Source organism: Numida meleagris, chromosome 18 (genome assembly GCF_002078875.1).
Source record: "Numida meleagris isolate 19003 breed g44 Domestic line chromosome 18, NumMel1.0, whole genome shotgun sequence".
Lineage (NCBI taxonomy): Eukaryota > Metazoa > Chordata > Aves > Galliformes > Numididae > Numida > Numida meleagris.
In genome coordinates, this window is record NC_034426.1 from 2,722,965 (window position 1) to 2,744,575 (window position 21,611).

Genomic DNA, 21,611 nt, shown 5'->3' on the forward strand with positions numbered 1-21,611 from the left:
CCTCCTGGAAGCAAGCTGAGACCAATCCGTACTTACTTCTTCTTACTCATTACTTCTGGAAATTATTCCATTCCATCCCCAGAAACATGTATTATTCTCTTTAGCACTCAGAAGTTTTAGGCTGACTCTCAGAAAGCTTTGCTCCAAGACATGCAGTGAGTTACAAACATAACCTCCAGCTAAGCGCAGAGGAGGGGGTTCCACTCAACTCCCATTTCAAGTTTCTATGGGAAAATCTGAATATTCCTGATAAATTACATCTAAATATCCAACATCTGAGAGCGAGAACCTCAGTGTGTGCCTGTTGAAACCAATGAGTGCTGAAGAGCTGGTGGCAGGGTGACAGGGAGCAGAGGGGAGCAGGGAGGAAGCCCCAGCCCCTCCAGAAACAAACCTGATACAGAGTTCCACGTCATTCCTATATCTTCTATCTTCTGTGCAGAAGCTCAGCTTCAGTGTCGGACAGCTGTGTGCTGCTGTAAAAGAGCCTAGGGTCCAGGGCTCTGGACTGCCCACTGAGCAGTGCTCCAGCTGTAGCTAGATGGGATGTCTTTTCTTCTCCCAGACTATGAGCTATTTCAATTTCAGCTCCAAAGCCATACAACTCCAGTGCAGCCCAGGAACAGCAAAGAACCCTTTGCACTGGAGAACACTACTGGTGGACCAAAACAGCACATGGATGTGGTGCTGCAGCCCACGCTTCTCCAGAGCAGAGCTGCAGACTCCTCATCTCATGCTGTTACCAATTTCCCTTTGCTCCTGTTGGCTCGATTCCTTTGCAGTTTTCTTTTGATGATCCTTTTCTCCATTAAATATTAATTAAGGACATCCTGTGTTTTCACTTGGAACATGGTGCACGTGAGAAGTACAGCCATTTGGATGGTAAAAGCATTCTTTTCCCCCCCATCTTTTGCTGCTGTGCTCTGGGACATTCAGCAGGGATGGACCACAACCCCTGGCCCCAGGGTGCTCTGGGTCCCACCCCACGTTTGCCCTGCTCCCCCCTGCAGCCCCCCAGAACAGTGACATTAGCCTGGACACAGAGCCTGCAGCCATCTCCCGCAGACTGACACCAGCACCATCCAGCTCCACTCATGGTGTCTGTAGGACAGAATCCTGTGCTGCCCAATGGCAAAGCAGCAGCGGTGCCACGTGTGGCTGTTTTCTTCATTCTCCTCTTCTGTTTTATTCAGTCAGATACAAAGGGAAAGCCTGTTTTGGAGGAAGCTCTGGAGCAGGACAGAAGTCGTCATCACAAGGCAATGGACTACAGGTCTTCAGGGTTTCCCTGTGCCGGGCTGTGCTGCAGTGCAGCAGCTCCTTGCTGGTGGCCAATCCCTTGGCGTTCATCTAACATGGGACCCAGGAGAACAGGACATGCTTGGGTTCAGCACCAAGCCAGATCCAAGAGACATGGCCAGAGGACCATTGCCTCCTCCACACAGGCCACCTGCATCCCTCCCTGCTCTTCCAGACTCCAGCAACAGGGCAGCCAAGCAGATCTGCACATCTTCAGAGCTGTGTGTCTGGAGTCAAGCACATGCAATGCCTTTCCCTGGTGCTCACCCAGATGCCAGATGCCTTCAGGAGGTTCCTGCCCATGATGAGCCTTGCCAGCTTGAGAGTGCTCAGCAGCTCCTGCTTCCAGGCTTCTCCAGCCTCCCCATGAGCCCACATGAACATTCCATAGCACTCTTTGGAATTAGCTGAGATGTTCCCTGATCCTTGAGGAGGGAGCATCCATGCATCCATCCCATTTCCCTCAGAGACCTCCAGACCAGGCCCTTCTCAGCAGGCTATTAACATGCAGGTTAACGAGGGGCCTCGTTCCCCTCCTGTGACACCCACCTACTCCCTATCGTCTGCCAATCTTTCAGCTCCACTTTGCCAGTAGCAAAATGGCAGAGCCACAGAGCTGCCTGGCATGGGTCCAGAGGGCTCCATAAGGATGCTCAGAGGGCTGGAGCACCTCTCCTATGGAGCAAGGCTGCGGGGGCTGTGGGTGTCCAGCCTGGAGGAGACTCACATCCCAGCCCTTCCCCAAACACTCAGTGCTACCCCTAACCCAGCCAACAAACTTGCCATTTCCCTTTTTTTTTTTTTTTTTTTGCAAAGTGTTTCCTTGCAAATGGATTCGGGGCTCTGAATGCAGCGCAGATGCTGTTTACGCTGCTCTCTAGCATCTCCGTGCACTATATTTTTTAAAAATGATTTGAATCAAAGCGCTCATTCTTTAATTAAACTTCATTTAGCTGCCATCTGCCTGGGATCAAAATGGCTTCATGTTTTGCAACTCTTAATGAGGATTGTTATTGGATTTGTAAACACATAGACGACAACAACAAAAAAAAAACCCAACCGAACTCTTTGAAAAGTAATAAATGAGGAACATGGCTCAAGTGTTAAGATCTGCATCTTCTAATTGTGACGGAGCACATCCCATTCAGCAGATAATTACATTACACTCAAAAAAAACGGGTATAAAAATACCCCGTACTGAAGGACCAAGAGGAAGGAAGCTGCATGATTACAGCTGGGGGAAAGCAGCAATGAAGCAAGATCTGGAGTTTTGGGGAGTAGGGTCAGTGTGTAATTTCCCCCTGGAAATTACAGGAGGAATTACTGCTATTCGCTCCCCAAAACTGTGATGAGAGCACAGCATCTCCAAACCCCAGCCTGGTGCCAGGGGTCCCATCACACAGGGCACAAACTGGGCTTTGGGGGCATGGGGAAACCAAAACATTGAATTAAGCCACGTCCAGAGCAGGGGTTGCTGCACCCGGATTTGGGTCCAGAATGACCCTCATGCACTCGGCTGGGGAAATGAGGCAGCCAAGCATGGAAACAGCCCTCCTGCTTCCCCCTCACCTCTCTTTTTCCGCACTTCTCCAGCCTTTATGAACACACTCTGCTCTATGAACAAAGCCATGAGTCCCCAGTGCAGCTCAGTGCCCTGATTTCGCTCAGTGCTGGGATCCCTGCCTGCCCATTCCCGGGGACCTCGCTCATTACCCAGCCTCAGTGCCGCCCTCGGTGTTCTGGAACCAGGCCTTTACACTGCAAAATATAAGAAAAGTCAAAACATAATGAATGTGCCCTCCCAGGAGACACCTCCTTGGGGTGGTTTGATCTGTGAGCGAGCCCCTTTCAGACATTTGGGAAGAGAGAAACTGTATTTTTTTTTTTTTTACCTCTAAAGCATGTTTCTTTGTTTCCTAATTGGAGATGCCATGGGGTTTCAGCACCAGGAAGAAACATGAAAGACTTCAGATTTTGATGCCAACTGATCAGATGTCAAACTGCACATCTAATTGGGGTCACGGGTACAGATCTTGGCCCTTCTTCCAGCTGCCAGCCTCGTGCCTTCTGCTATGTTTGTTTGGGCTTTTATTATCTCATGCCATCGTTTGCATCCAACTCCACAGCAAGTCGAGAACGAGGAAATAAAATTGCAACCGCTTTGAAACAGCTCCACCTGTGCTCAGAACCCTCTGCCAGCACGGAGACAGGGATTCACAGATCCCCTGAGAAGACCCACAAAGCCAATAGAGCAGCGTGTTACACTCGGAAAAGCTATCATGAGTGACTTTGATGCCTGTGACCAATGACACCTCTGCCTGGAGGTGGCAGCTGAAAGCAAGAATGGGGGCACAGAGACCTGCCTGCTCGTCGGCCTTTACATCGCAGTTCACTTGCTCCCATTGTGTCACTTGAGCACAGCTCTCAGCACCCAAAAACCCACATTAAATACCTGCAATGGTGATAACAGCAACTGGCAGCATCAGCTTCTGCTGCCAAAATCTGCTGCAGAATGAAGGTAAAATTGGGGAAACTCCACATAGCAACCCTCGGTTTATGGGGTTGCTTCATTTGGTTCTCGTGGCGCACAGAGGAGGCTCTCCCCATCTCTCTGTAACACTTGCAGCTTTTGGTCCAGCACCACGGAATGGGTCGAGCACCAGAGCTCAATCTGCACAGACCACATGAGATTTCCTCCGCCCATAAGGCACCAAAGCTCTGCAGGAAATCACAGATCAGAGAATCACAGAATGGTTTGGGTTGGAAGGGACCCAGTCCAGCTCCACGGGCAGGGACACTCCCACTGGACCAGGCTGCCCGAAGCCCCACAGCTTCACCGTTTCAGAAGGCAGCACGCCGTTCCTCCTGCAGCTCTCAGTGAGTTTTTACATCTCTGCTTCCAATCTGAAGACATCAGCAGCAAATGAAGCACCAAAACGAGCCAAGCCTCTTGGTTTCCAACAGCGAGGTCACGGAGATTTCAATCAGCAGCCAAAGCACAAGGAGGTCTGACAGAGGTGTCCTCCTGCACTTTCTCCTTCCTACAGATGCTACTGGTCAATAATGTACATAATAAAATAAGTACTTTTAAGAGCAAGGCAACACTTTTTATTTTTATTTAAAAAGGCCTTGATGGCAGGAATATAGTGTAAAAATCATTGGAAAAACTAAAAGGCATTGATACATATTGGAATATACACTTTTTACATAAATTACATTTATTTATTTATTCTTTCATTTGAGGTTCTTATTCGGTATTGAGGTCTAATAGTTAATAGGTCCTGGGATCTGGACATTTAGACCACCATAGTCTAACATGTACATGTTCATGGGCCATTGCTGAAAGAGAGGGAGAGAAAAAGAAGGCAAAAGTCTCCGTTAGGACACAGCACCAAAACATGCATACATCAAATCTCTGACATGTTCAGACACGAGCAGTTGCTCCCACTTTCCAAATAAGATAAAAGAACCAACCCAAAAGCAAAACTCCACCAGCAAACCTGACCAAAAAAAAAAAGCCTTTTAAGACTATATTTCTCTTGCATTTTTTTTTTTTTTTTCCCAAGAAGCATTTGGTACCATCCACAACTGAAGCCAAGTCCTGAGGGAGAACAGGCTGAATGCAGCTCCACTGCTTTCATTTCCTACTTTTGTAGTTTAAACGTGTGCTGGAGCTCAGCATTGCTCCTGGAATAGGGACTGAAGGGGAATGCTGGGTCCTGCCAGGAGGCACTATGGGGCCATGGGGCCACCACCACCTCCATTTGGGCAGGATGGAGCCCCACGGAGCATTGCTCTGCTGACATGGCTGGCAAACCTGGCAGGGAAGGGCAGCCCCAAAGCTGCATCCCCTACTTCGCCAAGCCTGGCCATGCCACTGAGCTTTATAGTGCTTGTCAGGCAGAGCGAGGATGGTTAGAGGAGAGCAGAGAGCAGCATCCTGAAGCTGAAAGGTAGGCAGGCAGTAAACCAATTAAAATATGGAAGGCTTTACCACAAGCGAGATCTGATTTGTTGACGACGTAGACTCCATATTGGAAGAGGAGGAAGAGGAAGATGAGGAAGAGGAAGATACCGAGTTCCCTTCGGAGATCCTCTTCCTCTTCCGCTTGGGAACACTGCTGTCTTTTTCTGCAGGGAGAGAGGGGAGAAATGAGGCGGCTGCACCCACAAGCACGGCCAAGGTGAGAACAGCCCAGGGAAGCGGTGCCCGGCGAGGTGGGGGGGGTCACCAAGCCTGGAGGTGTTCAAGAGCCATGGAGATGTGGCACTGAGGGACGCGGGCAGTGGGCATGGTGGGGATGGGTCAACGGGTGGACTTGGTGATCTTAGTGCTCTTTTCCAACCTTAATGATTCTAGGATTATATATATATGTGTATATATATATACACATACATGATATACCCACATACATGTGATATCCGATATGATATACCCATATGTATATATATATATATGCATATATCTAGTTTCTAATCTGTCTCATTCTACATCCGCTCAAACTGCAGGTTTGCCGGATCTCTCTCCTCTCCCTAGCCACCTATTTTCATAAAACAAAAAGGATCCTAATTATTTCTAGAGCTGCTAATTCCGGCGCATTTGATTAAATGAAAGTTACTGGGGAGGATGGGACAGAGAAAAACGCATTCAGAGCGATCGCAGAAACCTTGTTTCCTTAGAAGCTCAACAGATAAACGACAGATGAAATTAAGGGCTTTAACCCCTGAATAAGTTGCCCCTGGTGAAAAAATTGCTGATGGGAAAGGGACAGACAAATCCTCCAGAACACGCTGAAAATTTGAGTCTAAGAGCACAGGTCTCTCGCCAGCTCATGGCAATATGATCACCGAAGTCGACAGCTTGCTTCTGAGCAGGTGCTAGCCTGACTTGCCATTTTCCAGGTCGGATCCTTCCCCTGGCCTTGGCTAGGGATGCAGGAGGGACTAATGCCTCCCCATGGCCCCTATCCATTTTGCCCGTGTATTTTCTCTGCCACACTGCAAGGAAAGTCACAGATCCATTCCAGCCCTTACCTGTTGGTTTGGCCTCAGTGCAGATTTCAGAAAAGGGCCTGTGTAAGAGACAACACGGGGTCAGAGCCTGCGGACACTTCCCCCCCCCCTTCTTTGGAGGGAAGAAATCCCAAACAACTCACTGGGTCTCTGGGCTATCCCCTGATCTGACCCATGGTGTCACCTGGTGCCAACGCCATGCCCCTTCCCAACTGTGTAAGAGAGAGGGGATGAATGGCTGAGCACCCCCTGTGGCACAGGCTCTCCATGGGTACGTGGCAGCATGGTCCCACGCTGGTGGCCCCACGGGGACATACCCAACTCATGGCTGGAGAAACGGGGACAATACTTAATTAGCGGTCGCAGAGCTGGGAGAACTTACTGGAGCTGGTTGATAATCACCATCCGGATGCTGTCCCGTGCCTTCAGGATCTTCTCCAGCCGGTGGATGTCGTAGGTGTTAGGGTTTCGGAACGGGATGTCGTCCGGCAGGCCGGTGACCTCCACCGCGTCGGGGCTGTCCCTGATGAGTTTGTAGGGCACCATGATGGGTCGGTTCAAGCCCAGAGCTTCTCCTGTAAGGGCAGAGCAGAGGACGTGAGGCTTCACCCTGCAGGGCTTGGGACAACACCAGCCTGAGGAGTGAGAGCCACAGAAGAAGCCACAACTGCATTGTGCTGCAGCCACATCTCATCGAGCCACTCCAGGTCTGCCTAGCAGTTGCTAGCCTGTATTTCTCCACCTGTCAGCAGTTTTGGGCGTCACTAGGGTGGTGATCACATCCAGCATGCTGCGTTCAACAGCCCCAAGAGATCACACAATCACAGAATGGCTTCAGGAATCACCCATTTTTTTAATTCCTTCGCCTCTTTAGCACCCTATGGCAGTGAAATATGACCACTTAATCACATGCAGCGCTAGAAGTACTTCCTTCTGTGCAGCTTAAACCTGCTGTCCATTTCTCTGGGTACCCTTTTCATTCCTGCACTGTACAGAACAGCAGGCATCTCTCCTTCCTGTGCTGGCTGTGATCCTAAAAGCCTCTCTCACCCCCTCTTTGCCATCAGCTGGCTGTTTTCCCTTCTCTTTCGGTTACTTTGGGGTACTGGCTGCCCACGGGTGCTACCAAACTGCCACTGTGGGGCTGAGCAGCCACCAGGACCTAGGAAATAACCACCAAGTGATGGCAAGGAGCAGCAAAGGGACAGCCCATGGGCTGAGCTGATGACATCGCTCAGGGCTGTGCATCCTCTTGCCAGCTCCTATTTCCCCCCCAGTTCCAGCTGATATTCCTATTACATTCCTATTCCTTTTCCCAAACACCCGTTGGGCAGCACAGGGAGCCCGCAGAGGGCACTGGAACAACTCTGTCCCCACGCCACCAGGAAGGTCACGGTCCCACCTGCGGGAACGTCCCCGGGGCCGGGCTGCAGCGGGAAGAACCCCGTGCTGCGGCAGGCTGCCATGTGCTCAGCCTATAAATAGAGCCCTTCAGCCTAATTAATTTTAACTACGGCTGCTGTCAGCAAAAACAAACTCTCCCTGCTCAGCGTGCAGGCGGGAGGCTCACCGTATTTTTCATTGAACAGCTCTTTCACTTGCTCTCGGAGAATCACCTTCTCCCCGAGCCTGTTGGCGTCATCCTCATCTGCAAAGCAAAAAGGGGCAGCAAATTAAATCTCCCGTTTCTTTCTGACCCACGGAAAACCCAGCCCGCTGCCAGCGCGCTGAGCTCGAGGCGCTCCCCTGTCCGAGCACCGCTGTTCTCTGCCTGCACCTCCTAGGGCTGCGCAAAGGAGCTATAAAACGCGGCCAGATCTGCATCTGCTGCACGCTTCCATGGTTGAGAGGCTTTTACATCCACTTTGCGGTGCTGGAAATGACTGCAAAATACGCCAAGCGATGGAGGCTCAGGCCCCGAGTGCCACAAACGCTCCCCCAAGTGACATCAAGGAATACGATAGCGCTTTTATAGCCGGGCTCCTAAGTACAGTATTGTTTTATAATATGCCATATAATCAGCTTGGCTTTACTAGCTTTTTTAATTACCCTCATCATGCCAACCGGTTTCTTCTCCGTTCTCCTGTTTTAAACGCCATGCCTGCGCCAGGAGAATTCTCACAGCTACGTGGCAGCCTCAGGGGGCTCCGGGATGAAACAAATGCGTTTGGTTCCTGCCCCCTTCGGTGCTTTTCCACCCCACAGACACCACGGAGTGACCACATGAAGTTCTTCCATACCTTGCCCACCCAGCCCTGGGATACAGAGCTCCTTCAGTATGGGAACCACAGAAGCATCCCCATCAAGAACTGAGCTTGCTGTGCTCAAGACGGGTACCTGTGCCCAGGGCCAAGGTGGGCACTGCAAGCTGCGGCACGGCTAGCAAGGACCCGAGCATCTTCTGCCCACACTCCGGGGTGATTTAATTTGATTTTGAGCAATCACACAGCCTGAAAGTTTGCTTTATGGACACACTCGTGTGGGTCCCTGCCTCCCTGAGTGGAGATGTGGCCCTTGCGGCACAAAGCTCTGCTGTGCTGCGGCAGGGCTGGGTGCGGGGCAGGAGCTCCATCCTTAAAGCTCTGCACCCTCAGGAAAGACTCTTCTTGAGCTGCTGAGCCTGAAAACAGCAGTTCCGTATTCCCAATGTGTTTTCCCACAACTAGGAAAAAAGGGGAGAATTTCTACAAGGGAACATCCGGGCCAAGTCGTGCTTCAAATCCAGAAATGGCAACAAAAGGAGCTTGAAAGGAACGGAGCAAAAATAGATAAAATAATAGAAGAAAACAAAACAAGGATCCCCAAGGTCCTCTGATTTCCAGAGATGAGGCCGCTGCTGCAAGGGGCTGGCCGGGGGGCAAACCCTGCGGGCTCCCTCTGTGACTTCCTTGTCATTTATGCTCAGTTTCTGGGATGTATACAGACACCCGTATGGATGTATAGATGGTAGCAGACAAAGAAGCATCAAAGCGACGTGTTCTCGCTTGGTTCATTTTCCTCCGAGACTGACAAACGCAGAAGCTCTTTCCTTTCCGCTACTGCCCCCAGAGAACACACGGGCACAAAGAGAATCCCAGGGTTTGTTCTGCCTTGCGGTGCCTTGTGCCACGGGCAGCGCTCCTCGATTCCCATCCAGGGATATGTGAGTGCCATGACAAAGCTGGAACTGAGCATGCGTAACAGAGAAGCCAGAGAGGAGGCTCTGTGCCGCGGTGCCGCTCCCAGGGCCCTGCATCCCCATCACCCCCGGGCAGGAGGGATCTCGGCCTGCCCTGACATTCAGACATTCAGCTCCGGAAAATAATCGGTGCCACCGAGGCGTTTCGTAGAGCCACAGAGCCATTCAGGTCGGAAAAGACCACTAAGATCACCAAGTCCAACCGCTGACCCATCCTCACCGTGCCACTGACCACGTCCCTCAGTGCCACATCTCCGCGTTTCCTGCGCAGCCCGTTTCCTAACATCCAAGCTGAAAGCACAGAATCGTACAACAGTTTGGGTTGGAAGGGGCCTTACAGCCCACCCAGTTCCAAGCCCTGTGCCGTGGGCTGGGTGCCCCCCACCGGCTCAGCCTGCCCAGGGCCCACCCATGGCCTGGGGCACCTCCAGGGCTGGGGCCCGCACAGGTTCTTCTCACTGTACCCCTGGATTAACACGCTAACATTACTTCAGGCTGTTCCACAGTGACGTGGGCTTGAATACGATCAGAAGCAGCTCCACCTATGCGTGCTTTCCAAGTGGGACTTGTGGGAGCAGGCACTAAGCACCCAGACACGTGGCCAGGCGTGCAGAGAGGATTAATCACAACAGAACACCGTTAACACGTATTGCATCACTCGGTTCTCGGTATCACGGGGAAACGGAGCAGAGAGGAAAAAATACCTGAAATTTTGGGGGTTTTACACGTTTTCATTCGCACATTAAAACACAAGTGCATTTCTTGTCTGCTACCATCTACGATGCATCAACTGAGCTACGTACCATTCAAAGCAGCGTACGCTTTTTCCAATGACGTTATCCGTCTAGGGGCTACAGCGCAAGTTAAAAGAAGAAAACAAAAAGAGAGAAAGAAAAAGAGAGCAATGAGTGCTACAGCTTGGTTTCTTGTTCACAAACAAAAAGTAAAACCCAGGGCGGTGCTGTCCCTATAAAATTCCTCTGGTCCCAAGGCCTCGTGGCACAAAGATGGTGGATGCTGAGCGCCACGGGCTGACTGGGCTGTGCTCTGCACTGATTTATGATGTGCCCAAGTATCCAAGCATCCCATGGGGTTACAGCGTGGGAGCCCGAGAGATGCACGCGTTCGGGGGAGTGGGCAAACAACACCGGAGCGGGAGGGAAAATCGGAGGTTGCAGCAGATGGAAAGCAGAGGGGAATTGGGTTAGCTCTGCAGCAACGGGGGGGAAACGGAGAAAAGGGCTCCCTAAGGAGAGGCTGAGCCTCGCTGCTGACTTTGACACAACAAGCGACATCAAAAAGAAATGGATTTCCTGGGGAAGAGCCCCGGTGGGGGGGCCGGGCCAGAACGTGCTGACGGCCCCACACATGGGAAAGCCCAGGGGAAGGGTTGGGCAAGCAGGGGAGCGCGTCCCGGTGGGCTGAGCAGAGATAAGAGCAACACGAAGCTTCTCGAAATAGGCACAGACACGAACGTTTCAGGCGGGCTGGGGAAAGAGGAGGTTGCAAAATTCTGGCCAACGTTTTTCGGTCAATCCAGAGCGCGAGGAGGAAGAGATGCAAGCGGGGCACGCCGGCATGGGAAGGGAAAACCCACGTGGGACAGGGATCGGGGTGCTGGGATGGGGCTGAGCACGGACGGGAGGCAAAGTCAGCCACCGCAGTTATTAAAATACATTTATTCGGTAATAAATCAGTAAAACAAACCCAAACATTGCCAGCAGGTGGAGGTTTCAAGGTGCTGTTATTAAATCCTGCTGATTAAGAAAGATAATTTACCTCCTTGCCCTGTTAACCTGCATGTGCTCAGCCAGCCCCCGGGGTCACGCCGCTGCCCTTGGGCACAGAGCACGGAACATGCCAGAGTGCAGCCGTAACACGGCACGACCCCCAGAAACAGAGGTGTGGGGTCTCTGAAGGAGGATACGAGGTTGTGGGAAGCAAAGCAAGAGCAAAGCAAGCGCAAGGCCGGGATTAGCTGGGTGACAGTGCCGCCTTCTCAACGCAAGGATGCCGTGTGAGTACATGGAAGGGAGAAAGAGGAAATAAAAGGCAAAGTTCAAGGCGATCCGAATCACAGAGGTGCTTAGATACAGGCTTGGAAGCTACAGGGTCATTTATCAGAGAACCACAGAATGGTTGGGTTGGGAGGGATCTCAAAGACCACAGAACCACAGAATGGTTGGGTTAGAAGGGTCCTCACAGCCCCCCCTGCCATGGGCTGGCCGCCCCCCAAGCTGCCCAGGGCCCATCCACGGCCTGGGGCACCTGCAGGGATGGGGCACCCACAGCTCTGGGCAGCAGTGGCAGGGCCTCACCGCCCTCCGAGTAAAGAATTTCTGCCCCACACCTAATGCAAATGTCCCCTCTTTCCATTTAAAGCCATTTACACCAGCTCGGTGCTCCACCCTCAGATGCGCATCGCTAACCAGAGCACAGGTAAACAAGCCATCATTCACCCTGGCTGGAGGGAAGGCAGAGCACAAGGAAGGTGCTGAGCACTCGGGGGCTCTGGCTGAGGTTAAGCACAGGGGCAGCCCTGGGACCACAGCAACGGAGCCGTGCTCTGCTCCAGTCGCTGCGCACCGAGGGCTCTGCTCTCCTTTTTTTTGTCCTTAGGGGCTTCCAACGTGAGGCACGTCTCATCAGAGTCCTGCGGAGGATGGTGCTCTCGTGATTAAAAAAAAAAAAAAAAAAAAAAAAAAAAAAAAAAAAAAAAAAAAAAAAAAAAAAAAAAAGAAAAAAAAAAAAAAAAGAAAAAGGATGCCTGGATGTGTGGCTTTTTTAATTAAAGAACACTGCCTGCCCTACTTTATTAATTGGAGTATGGGAAATAATCTATCAGGGTGGTAGGGAGTTTGGGGAATAGGACAGATGGAGCTGGTGTACATTTTCAATCAAAGCACATAAAAATTAACATACAGAAAGAGTTTTTTTTTTTTTCTTTTTGCTAGATTACTTATGCTCGATTTTTTTTTTTTTTTTTTCCCCCAGTGAAGCCTGTTTTGTATCTGTGCGCCTCGGGAAAGAAGAAAAGACAGGAGAAGTGCCATGCTGATAGCACTGCAGCTTCACCCCATCGCTGCCGCTTCTGTTCTAACGCCGAAAGAGCGCTCTGCCTTCAGAAAGTGCTTGTGAAATGGATACCAGTGGTGGGGAGGAAGGAAACTGGAAGAGAGAACACGACGTGGTGCCCATGGGACACGGCCCCGGGAGGAGCCCAGCCGGGTTGGGGCTGCTTCGCCCTGCAGAGCCGCAGCACCCAGCCCCACAGCCACGCTCGCTACAAGGAGAGCAGGCACCTGGGTCAGCAGCACTGGGACCACGGCTGAGCCTCCCAGAGCTGCTGGAAAGGGCAGCTCACAATGGGGAGCACCCAAAACAGGGCTCGTTCTCAGGAACACCCCGTGCTCTGAGCACAAAGCTCCTGATCCCTGCAGCTGAGACCCAGAGAGAGCAGCCCGGCAGAGAAACAACAGATAACGTGCAGGGAAAGAGCAGCGGGCACTCGGGCTGGACTTGCACCCATTCATCTGCTGCACTCAGAGAACGGGATCCCCACACAGAGCAACAAGGAACGCGGTCCCTGCAGCCCTGCGGGTATTTCCATGCAGGAGCTGCACCATTTTTTTTTTAAAGCAAACGAAATATCGTAACGCAGCTGGAAGGCAACCACAGCCTCACCCAAGTGACCAAGGGGAAAAAAATATAGAGATGTTCTACTTCCTTTCTCCCTTACAACATCTATCTTCACCTAACTTTTGGCAAGACAGTCCTCGAAAACATAACCTCCCTCATCGTTTAGAAAGTCATCTCCTGGGCTTTCCAGCTTTTTGATGCCTTTGCAATGCCATTCTGATTGGGAGTAACCACTGCTTTCATTTTAAAGCTCCTCCGTGAAATAAAAGAGATTGCCATTGATTTTGCTTTAGTGCCAGGCATGCACTTCTGCTGGTCTCGATTCTACGTGGCAGGGCACCACTACAAAAGATGGAGGTGAAAGGAACACGGCAGCCTCTCTTCCATTTGAATTCTGTATAATCTGTGGCTATTAATTCTGTTAAGGCAGATGAAAAGCAATCCATTTTAACGCATGGGGATATACAACTGAGTTGCCACTCTCCAGGTGATGGAGAAGCAGGAAAGAGGTTAATTGCTGTCAATGGGGCTTTTAGGGGGCAGGGACGTTGTGAGCTCCTCCCGAGCCCCCTCAGGTAAGAAAACAGACAGATAAAACATCTCAGGTTTTGTGCTAGCGTGGGCAAACCCATGGAGCACGCGTTCAGCTGGGAAAGGAGGAAGAAAAATATTGGGCACTGAAAATAAAATCAAGTTTTTCCACACCTCTATCTATCATGCTGCGTTTCCAAGCCAGCTGGCAGGCTGAAATATTTGCCTTCCGACGCGCTCCTTTGTTAACGGCGTGATTTGTGTCAGATCAGTGTCTCTTAACGTAATTATCCAGATTATGGCAGGGCAGCGGGAAGACAAGATGAGGCTGGAGCAGCGGGTGCGTCCTCAGCTCGCTCCCGTGCTCCATCCACGTGATTGCACTGAAAAGCCAAACTCTGGCTCATTGAAGATCTGGTTGATGTGAGGCGTGACCTTAGCGCTGAGCACCAAAAGATGGGAACCCCAACTCAAAGCCATGGAGCTGGCTGGGCAGGGAGTGGGGACCGCGCACTGCACGTCAGACAGACCGCTGCTGTCAGAGCCATCCCTGGAGTCTGACACCTTCCTGCAGTTCCAATGAGGCCATATCAATGTTTTCCTCTCTGTCAGATTTTTCTTCCCTAATTTGAGCCATCCCCGTGGAGGCCGGCCAAGAAAATGGAAAGCCATCAATAAAAGACGACAACACTTTTTGCACCCATCTGTGCTCTTCCTTGGGTCGTAATTACAGACACTGGAAACAAAGGCGGGTTGTTCAGTGCACTTCCAGCAGCAGCTCCCTTTTTCAGGGAGCCACAGAGCGGCCGTGGTGGGACATGGGAGTGGTGCAGACCCAGGGCTGAGCACGCAGCACTCCCTTACTGCTGAACTTGCCGACTAATTGATTGCAACAGATACTTATTTTTAAGACCATGTGCTTTGCTAAGTGCAGAAAGCAGATTCCTGCCCTAGATCAGCTCTTTGAAAATGCTGTCATTCCAAGGAAATAGCAGCCGTGCACGTGGGTGAAGCTGAGCCCAGCTGTCTCGGTCAGGGGAACGTTATCAAATGCATCAAACAAAACACATACACACAAAAAAACCAACAACAAAAAAGGAAACACGGGCAAGCAAGGTCAGCAGCAACCTTCCTCCAGCTGATAAAATTAGTGTGCCATTCACATCTTGCAACTCCCTGACCACTAATAAACAGCGAGGCAAAGCACTGCTTAGGCAAAAAGGCACCATCTCTTACCGGGTTTGGGGATGAGTCCTTGGAAAGGCCTGTAAAACAAAGAAGGCAACATGAAGATTTCACAGGAAACGCCACCAGGAGCACAACCCCCTGGGAGAACACTCAGCAAGTAATGGATGTGCACGAAGACCTGCTTTTCCCCCAAGCTCTTCAAGCTTCTCCCACCCCAAGTCTCTGGGAGGAGCAGCTGGGATGTCTCTGCAGATGCACCCAGCACCTTGTTTCAACCCACTGAGCTGTTCTGGGGGCTGCAGCTCTGCCGGCACCACCCCGAGCAGCTCCTCACCTCCTCCTTGGGCAGTGGATGGGAGGAAAGAGCCGAAGGAGGCCACGCTTTATAGCCCACTCCAAACCATTGAATTGCCAATGAAACTGCCAAATGAATTGCTGTCTCGGGGGCTGGAGGTCTGTGCAGTATTTACTGGAGCGGTGCATTTAAGGTAGAGGCATGGCAACCCCATGCTAGCCCCTTCCCCTTTCCCCACTGCCTGTGGGGTGGCAGGAGGCCCTCAGGGCCGTACCTCGTCACCGTGAACTTGATTTTATCGGCTACAGCCAATATCCTCTCCAGGTTCTGCGAGCCAAAGGTGCAAGGCTTGCGGAAGGGGATGCCAGGGGGCAGTCCTTCGATGATCACCGAGCCCGGATTGCTCTTGATCCGCTTGTATGGCACTTGTACGGGGTACTTAATCCCCAAGGCTTCACCTGGAAGACAAGCAAGAGGTAAGCACGTGGGATGGCAGGGATGTGATTTTGACTGTGGCTCTGGCTCCATCCCAGTCCTCCAAAACCCCGCTGCAGAGCCAGGCGAGCTGGGTCAAGGAGCAGCACGTTCAGCCTTAACCATGGGGGTGATGGGTCCTGAGGCAGAGCTGGAGGGGCAGAGGAGAGGCCATGCAGTATGGTGGGAGGGATGGAGAAGCCACAGCTGTTTGCCTGGGGACATTACTGTGGATATCATATCCACACCCCATCTCTCACATCTGGCTGCAGGATCGAGGGGGAATGGCTTTAAGATAAAAGGGGAAATTTAGGTTAGATGCTACATAAAAATTCTTTACTCCAAGGGCAGTGAGGCACTGGCACAGGTTGCCCAGAAAAGTTGTGGGTGCTCCACTCCTGGAGGCATTTAAGGCCAGGCTGGATGGAGCCCTGGGCACCCTGATCTGGTGGGTGGCAACCAGCCCACGGCATGGAGCTGGAACTAGATTAAGGCCCCTTCCAACCCAAGGCATTGTATGATTCTATGATTTCCTTCCAATAATTGTACTGGTTTGTTGAGCAATCACCTAGGAACCTGGGCAAGCCTCACCCCATCTAGAAAACGAGATAACAGCATTTCCCTGCCTTGCTTGATAACACAGACGCTTGGGCAGGCAGAGCATGCAGATCCCCTGCAGAGCCCAAGCAGTTGTCCCTGACATCCCCCTGGCAGATGGGAAGAGCAGTACCACAGCACTGGCTGTGGACCCACCAGCACCAAACCGCTGCCCTCAATGTCTCTCAGTGCCAAATCTCCACGGTTCCTGAACACCTCCAGGGAAGTCTGGGCAGCCTGTGCCAACGCCTCTCCGCTCTTCCTGAGAAGAAATTTTTCCTCATATCCAACCCCAGTGCACCCAGCACAACAACAGCAGCTCCGGATGGGGAGGGGAAGCTGAATGAAAGCACCTGGCAAGGAGGTGCTGGGAGAGAGGGAGGGGTGAGGGCAAAAAGTCAGGGGAATGAAAGCAGCTGCCCCCCCAATTTCTCACCGTATTTCTTATTGAACAGGTCCTGGACTTGTTCCCGCAGTGTGTTAGCAATGTCTATCCTGGAAAGCCTGGCATCATAATTTTCTGTAAAATAAAGAAACAATTATGGACTTCTGCTGTTAAATTAAAAGGCACTCTGTGACTTTTAAGTAATACGATTTTCTAATTATAGGAAAGTCCTTATCTTGCAATTAGCTAATCTCTGGAGTAGGCCATTCAAAGTCCTTAAAAATAATCTAAACAGAAATATGTGTTTTTTTTTTTTCCCCGCCTGTTTGCTAAGAATAAAAGCTGCATGAAATCAAAGATTCAGTGGTGATAATTACCGGTGTTAAAATAAAACACGCTCGAAAGCCAAAGCCCTTTCCAGGCCTCCATCCCTGGCTGAGGGCTGCTGCAGCGGGGCAGAGCTCGCCCATCCCAAGCCATGGGATCCCCACTGCTGCCCCTTCCCCTGGGGAGATGCGCTGCGGGTGGGAGCGGTGTTTACATTTAAAAAAGAAAATAAAAGCCGAAAAACAGGCGAAGTCCAAATCTTAGAAGACTTCATTATGTGTCTCGCTAGGTCAGATGGTGAGATAAGCAAAGCTGTTTAATTAGGGCACCATTCAGAGTCTCTTGCGTGGGCCCGCAGGACTGCCCATGGCTGTGCACCCGCCCTCCCTCTTCCCTTCGGCTCTCCCTCCCCTATCTCCTCCTCTCCCCACCCACCAAGCCCTGAAATCTCCCAGCCCCTCTGTTTCCAGAGCTGTTCCTTCACAGCCCACCTTGGAAGCCCTGTCTCTTCACGGCGTCGTCCAGCAGCGCGTCACCGCCGTCCCTCTCGCTGACAGCTGGGGACAGAGAGCCATTAGGATCAGCGGTACCAATGGGCTGGACCGCCACGGCTGCTTTTGCACGGGGCAAAAACAAGGTGGCACAAGACGTGCTGGAGGGACGTGCTCTCCCTCCTCTCCTACCCCATCACTAACACGTTTCAAGCCCTACCTTTAACTCCCGGGCTGTCCAAAGCCATCTCCTTAATGCCCTCCGCCAGCAGCTCCGGTCTGGAAAACAGCGAGAAGCAGACACAGTGTGAGCAGGTCCCCATCCAGCAAAGCCATCAACGTTTTACTGCCCCATCTATCACCGAGGATAACGCTCCTACAGCTGCAAACCCACTAAACATATCTGGCTAATGCAATTTTAAAGTTCCTGCAATACAGCGGGGGAACTTTGGAAATAATTTTCATGCTGACAGCCTCTTTAGTGAGCCAATGTAACACTCCACGGGATAAGATTAAGCTTGCGACAGCTGAGTAGCTTAAATCAGCGCCTCCAAACTTGTATGAGACGTGGTCTCGACATTTCTTGGGGACAGGAAAAGCCTGCCTAACTGCTTTCAATGCACAGAAGTCATCACTGTTCGGGTAAGAAACCTTTAGAAATACCTAAGGATATTCCTTGCCCATCTCTGCTGGACTCTTTCCCAATGCTCCCCCACTTTCTGGGCAGCCCCTGCTCCCCACCACGAGGACAGCATCCACATGAAGCCAGTGGCATGCACAGATGTGCACATCTGGGCCTTGGCTGGAGCCACTGCACATAGGAAAGCCTTCTCCCTGCCCCACATCTGACACCTCAAAGTTTCAAGGCTTTGGCTGCTCCTAATTAAGCAAATTCATCGAAGGCGACCAAGTGATGGATGCTGTCCAGCAAGAGTTCCGAGCTGCAGCATCCTCCCACGGGATGGCCGCTCCTCCTGCTCACCTTTTAATGACAAACTGGATGTTGTTGCTTGCTTGGAGGATCTTCTTCAGCTTGGCAATCCCAAAGCAGTTGGGGCGCCGCAGCAGGATGCCCTCTGGCAAACCTACCACGAACAGGTCCTCGGGGTACATCAGGAACTTGGAGTAGGGAACTTTGACCGGCTCTGATATTCCTATGGCTTTCGCTGCACGAGAAACAGATCTTATTAGTTCGACGCTGGGTCAGTGCAGCAGAGACATGGTACATCAGCACAAGTGGAAGAGGTCTTCAGAGAGTTTCTGGTTACCCTGTGCCCAGTAGGGATGCCCTGTGATGTGGGTCGAGGGATGAAGCCAGGTGGCCACCAAGTGTTTGCACTGGGGACTCCATTCCCAGACCTCACAGACATCCCTCAGGCAGACATGGAGATGGGGGACAAGATTCCCAGTGCCTCACTGGGAGGGCACTGTGCAAAGCCCATTACTCTGCCGGCAGCTTGATCTGCAGCCCTCCCTTACCCCTCCCCAACAGCACTGTGGCCCTTCTCCTTTTCTCCCTTTACACACAGCCCAGGTTGGCTCTCACAGCTCTGCACTTTGGGGCTGGAGGCACAGAGCTCAGTTTTCTCTCCTGTCCCCAGCAGCAGCAAAAACCTTTTGCCAGCTCACCAAATGCACGTGTGACCTTGCTGAGTTTTTCCCAAGTTAAGTAACCTCAATAAAAAGTAGCAGGAGGTAAGATATATGTTTTCTCTGTACTTCCCAACGCCCTGCTAAACTTAATTAAGCTAGGAGCCATCCTTCGGTGCTGAAAGCAGCTAATAACCTGATTTTTGTTTATTATTACGCAGCAGACCTCTCTGTCTTTCTTTGTAAGGAGGGAGAAGGTGGGGGCATGGGATGCGTGCTCCCAGCGCAGGGCATGCCACATCTCTGCATCCCACCAGCCCTCCCGGCCACCACACAGCCCAGTCGGATGGAAAACCCCCATGGATGTATTTCAAACCAGGGCGGGGTGGACCCGCCAGCCCCAGCTTCTGTGGGAGGAAGGTGAAGGTCACCATGGCAGTTCCTGGGCTGTGCCAGCAAAAAGGCACCGAGAAAGCCAAGGGGAAGAGCTGCAATAACAAGGCCCAGGGAGACTTGAAATGTGTTCACAAGCCCGGCGGACAGTAAATGAACAAATTAGATTGCACCTTTACTCAGCAATTGGTTTGGAAACAGTAGGTGACATTTCTTAGCAATTAGGATCTCCTCGTGGCCGAAGCTGGCACTGGGCATTACAAACGTGTTAATGACCAACTCACCGTATCTCGTGTTGAACAAAATTTCCACTTGCTTCCTCAAATGACTTAAAACGTCCCCTATACCATCTAAAAAAAAAAAAAAAAAAAAGGGATGCATGAGAAATCAACTGCCTCCAGTGCAGCACCAATGTCCCCCACTGCACAGCAGCAAGGAGACAAAAAACAGGGGAAGTGAATCTGGGCAAAAGATGCTACCAATGCAAGATGGGAGGAGAGAGACCTCCTCTACTCATGAGTGGAGTGGCACCAGTGAGAGTCCCACATCAGCCAGCAGAGCTCACTGGCTGAGCGTCTTGTCCCCAAAATACAGAGCTGCCTTTCTGCTCGGAGGCTGAGTTCTTTGCAGGTAACATAAGCAGCCCACCAAACACAAGCGTGTCCATCAAACCTCCCAAAGCCTCGCAGCTATTGGAGGTGCTCCAGGTTCACCAGAACCTCACCTGATCCCTCCATCTGCTTCTCTTCGTGCCGTGACTCCTCACCAGGCCCCTTCTCCGTCCCTGCCAACAAAAACAAGGGTTAGCAGTGGCCAACACCAGACCACGTATCAGTAGGAGCCCTCTGGGTCTCCCACAGGCACCCAGCTGAGCTCTGGGCACATGCCCAAGCGCAGACTGGGTCTGGCAGTGCCAGGCTGTCCCCCAGGAGCTTGGTTCACACCATGGCAGCACCCAACAAGCACCACGTGCCTGAGCTCCGAACTAGACTGCAAGAAGGTCCTGCCTCCATCACCTTGGCTTATCTCCCATTGCATTGGATGACCGGTCTCCTAGATACGTAATTTCCATTACCTGCTACTGCTTCTAGGATGTAGCTCGACTCCTCCGAGGCCATGTGTGTGGTCACCGGGTCATGCATCTCATCCGAACTGGGCGATCGGTCTGCGGACAACACACCACGGGCACTTTTGTTTCAAGGAGAAGGGCACCATCCCCCAAAAGAGGTTTCAGAGGGAGGCGACCCATCAGCAAGGGCTGAACCAAGGGCACCCTCAGCCTGGGTGGGAGCCCCACGTGCCACGGCCTCCCAGAAATGCACCCCACCTCTCAGACTGAGGGGAAAGAGCAAAAGTTTCTTCTTAACCTCTACAGAAGGCGAAGAGCAAGAACAGCGCAAAATGATTTAATTGGCTTAGCTCCATTTGGACACTCAGTTCTGGCTTAAAAAGTTGATGCTGCTTGACTTAACTACTCCACCTTGGGAAGAGCATCCCAGTAATGCTGCCTTCCCCCATGAAATGACACCTCCTGAAGTTTCCCTTATGTATGTATGTATGCCCTCTTAATTTAAGCCTGCATCCCCTCATACTGGACTGTCCAACACCCTCGAAGAGCTATCCAAATTTAGTTTTAAATGAACCTTTAGCTAGTTTAAATACTTCAATCAGGTCACTTTTTAATCATCTTCTCGCAGGATAAATAATCCAAATTTCATCAATTTCTCCTTGCACCTGAGCACTTTTCTACTAATCATCTTCATTGCCCTAAGCTGTACTCCCTTTGATTGAACTATATCTTCAAATAAGGTAATAAAAAGTGGACTCTGGACTTCAAGTGCGATCTACCCAGTGCTGGAGAAGTGATAACACCTCCTCCTCCCACACGCTGCCAGCTTGCCATGCATTAACTTTCTTCTCCACGACAAGCTGCCAAGATGAAAATTAAAATGTTTGATCTACCGCCATACCTCACTCCTTTCCTTCCCCTATGGTAACCATATGTTAAACCCACTCCATGATAATCCTGGAGAGACTCCCAGAACATCCCCGTATTAATGGGACTGCTGAATTTGGGTGCAATTGAGATTGCAGCAATTTGGGTTCAATGAAGTAAGTGCGGATGCAGTTGGACAAGCTGGGCAGGGCATCGCTGCCGCCCCCAGCACCACTCGCACGCGGGCTCGTTGGGGGTCATGTTGCTGCCCTAAT

General features: G+C 51.4%; 1 protein-coding gene across 2 annotated transcripts in view; it reads right to left on the reverse strand.

The window, feature by feature from the left end:
* GTF2IRD1 (GTF2I repeat domain containing 1) overlaps positions 4,385 to 21,611 on the reverse strand; it is a 50,868-nt gene continuing 33,641 nt past the window's right edge. The window contains exons 14-28 of one of the 2 annotated variants that reach the window (XM_021415567.1): positions 20,476 to 20,565; positions 20,125 to 20,184; positions 19,685 to 19,750; positions 18,400 to 18,583; positions 17,638 to 17,696; positions 17,418 to 17,483; positions 16,651 to 16,734; positions 15,418 to 15,601; positions 14,897 to 14,925; positions 10,294 to 10,341; positions 7,883 to 7,960; positions 6,695 to 6,887; positions 6,334 to 6,371; positions 5,294 to 5,430; positions 4,385 to 4,638 (exon numbers count right to left, since the gene is read on the reverse strand). In XM_021415567.1, the coding sequence (XP_021271242.1) occupies positions 4,564 to 4,638; positions 5,294 to 5,430; positions 6,334 to 6,371; positions 6,695 to 6,887; positions 7,883 to 7,960; positions 10,294 to 10,341; positions 14,897 to 14,925; positions 15,418 to 15,601; positions 16,651 to 16,734; positions 17,418 to 17,483; positions 17,638 to 17,696; positions 18,400 to 18,583; positions 19,685 to 19,750; positions 20,125 to 20,184; positions 20,476 to 20,565 (1,391 nt within the window). In that variant the 3' untranslated portion in view covers positions 4,385 to 4,563. The remainder of the gene's footprint in view (positions 4,639 to 5,293; positions 5,431 to 6,333; positions 6,372 to 6,694; positions 6,888 to 7,882; positions 7,961 to 10,293; positions 10,342 to 14,896; positions 14,926 to 15,417; positions 15,602 to 16,650; positions 16,735 to 17,417; positions 17,484 to 17,637; positions 17,697 to 18,399; positions 18,584 to 19,684; positions 19,751 to 20,124; positions 20,185 to 20,475; positions 20,566 to 21,611) is intronic. The other variant, XM_021415568.1, reaches the window with a different exon arrangement.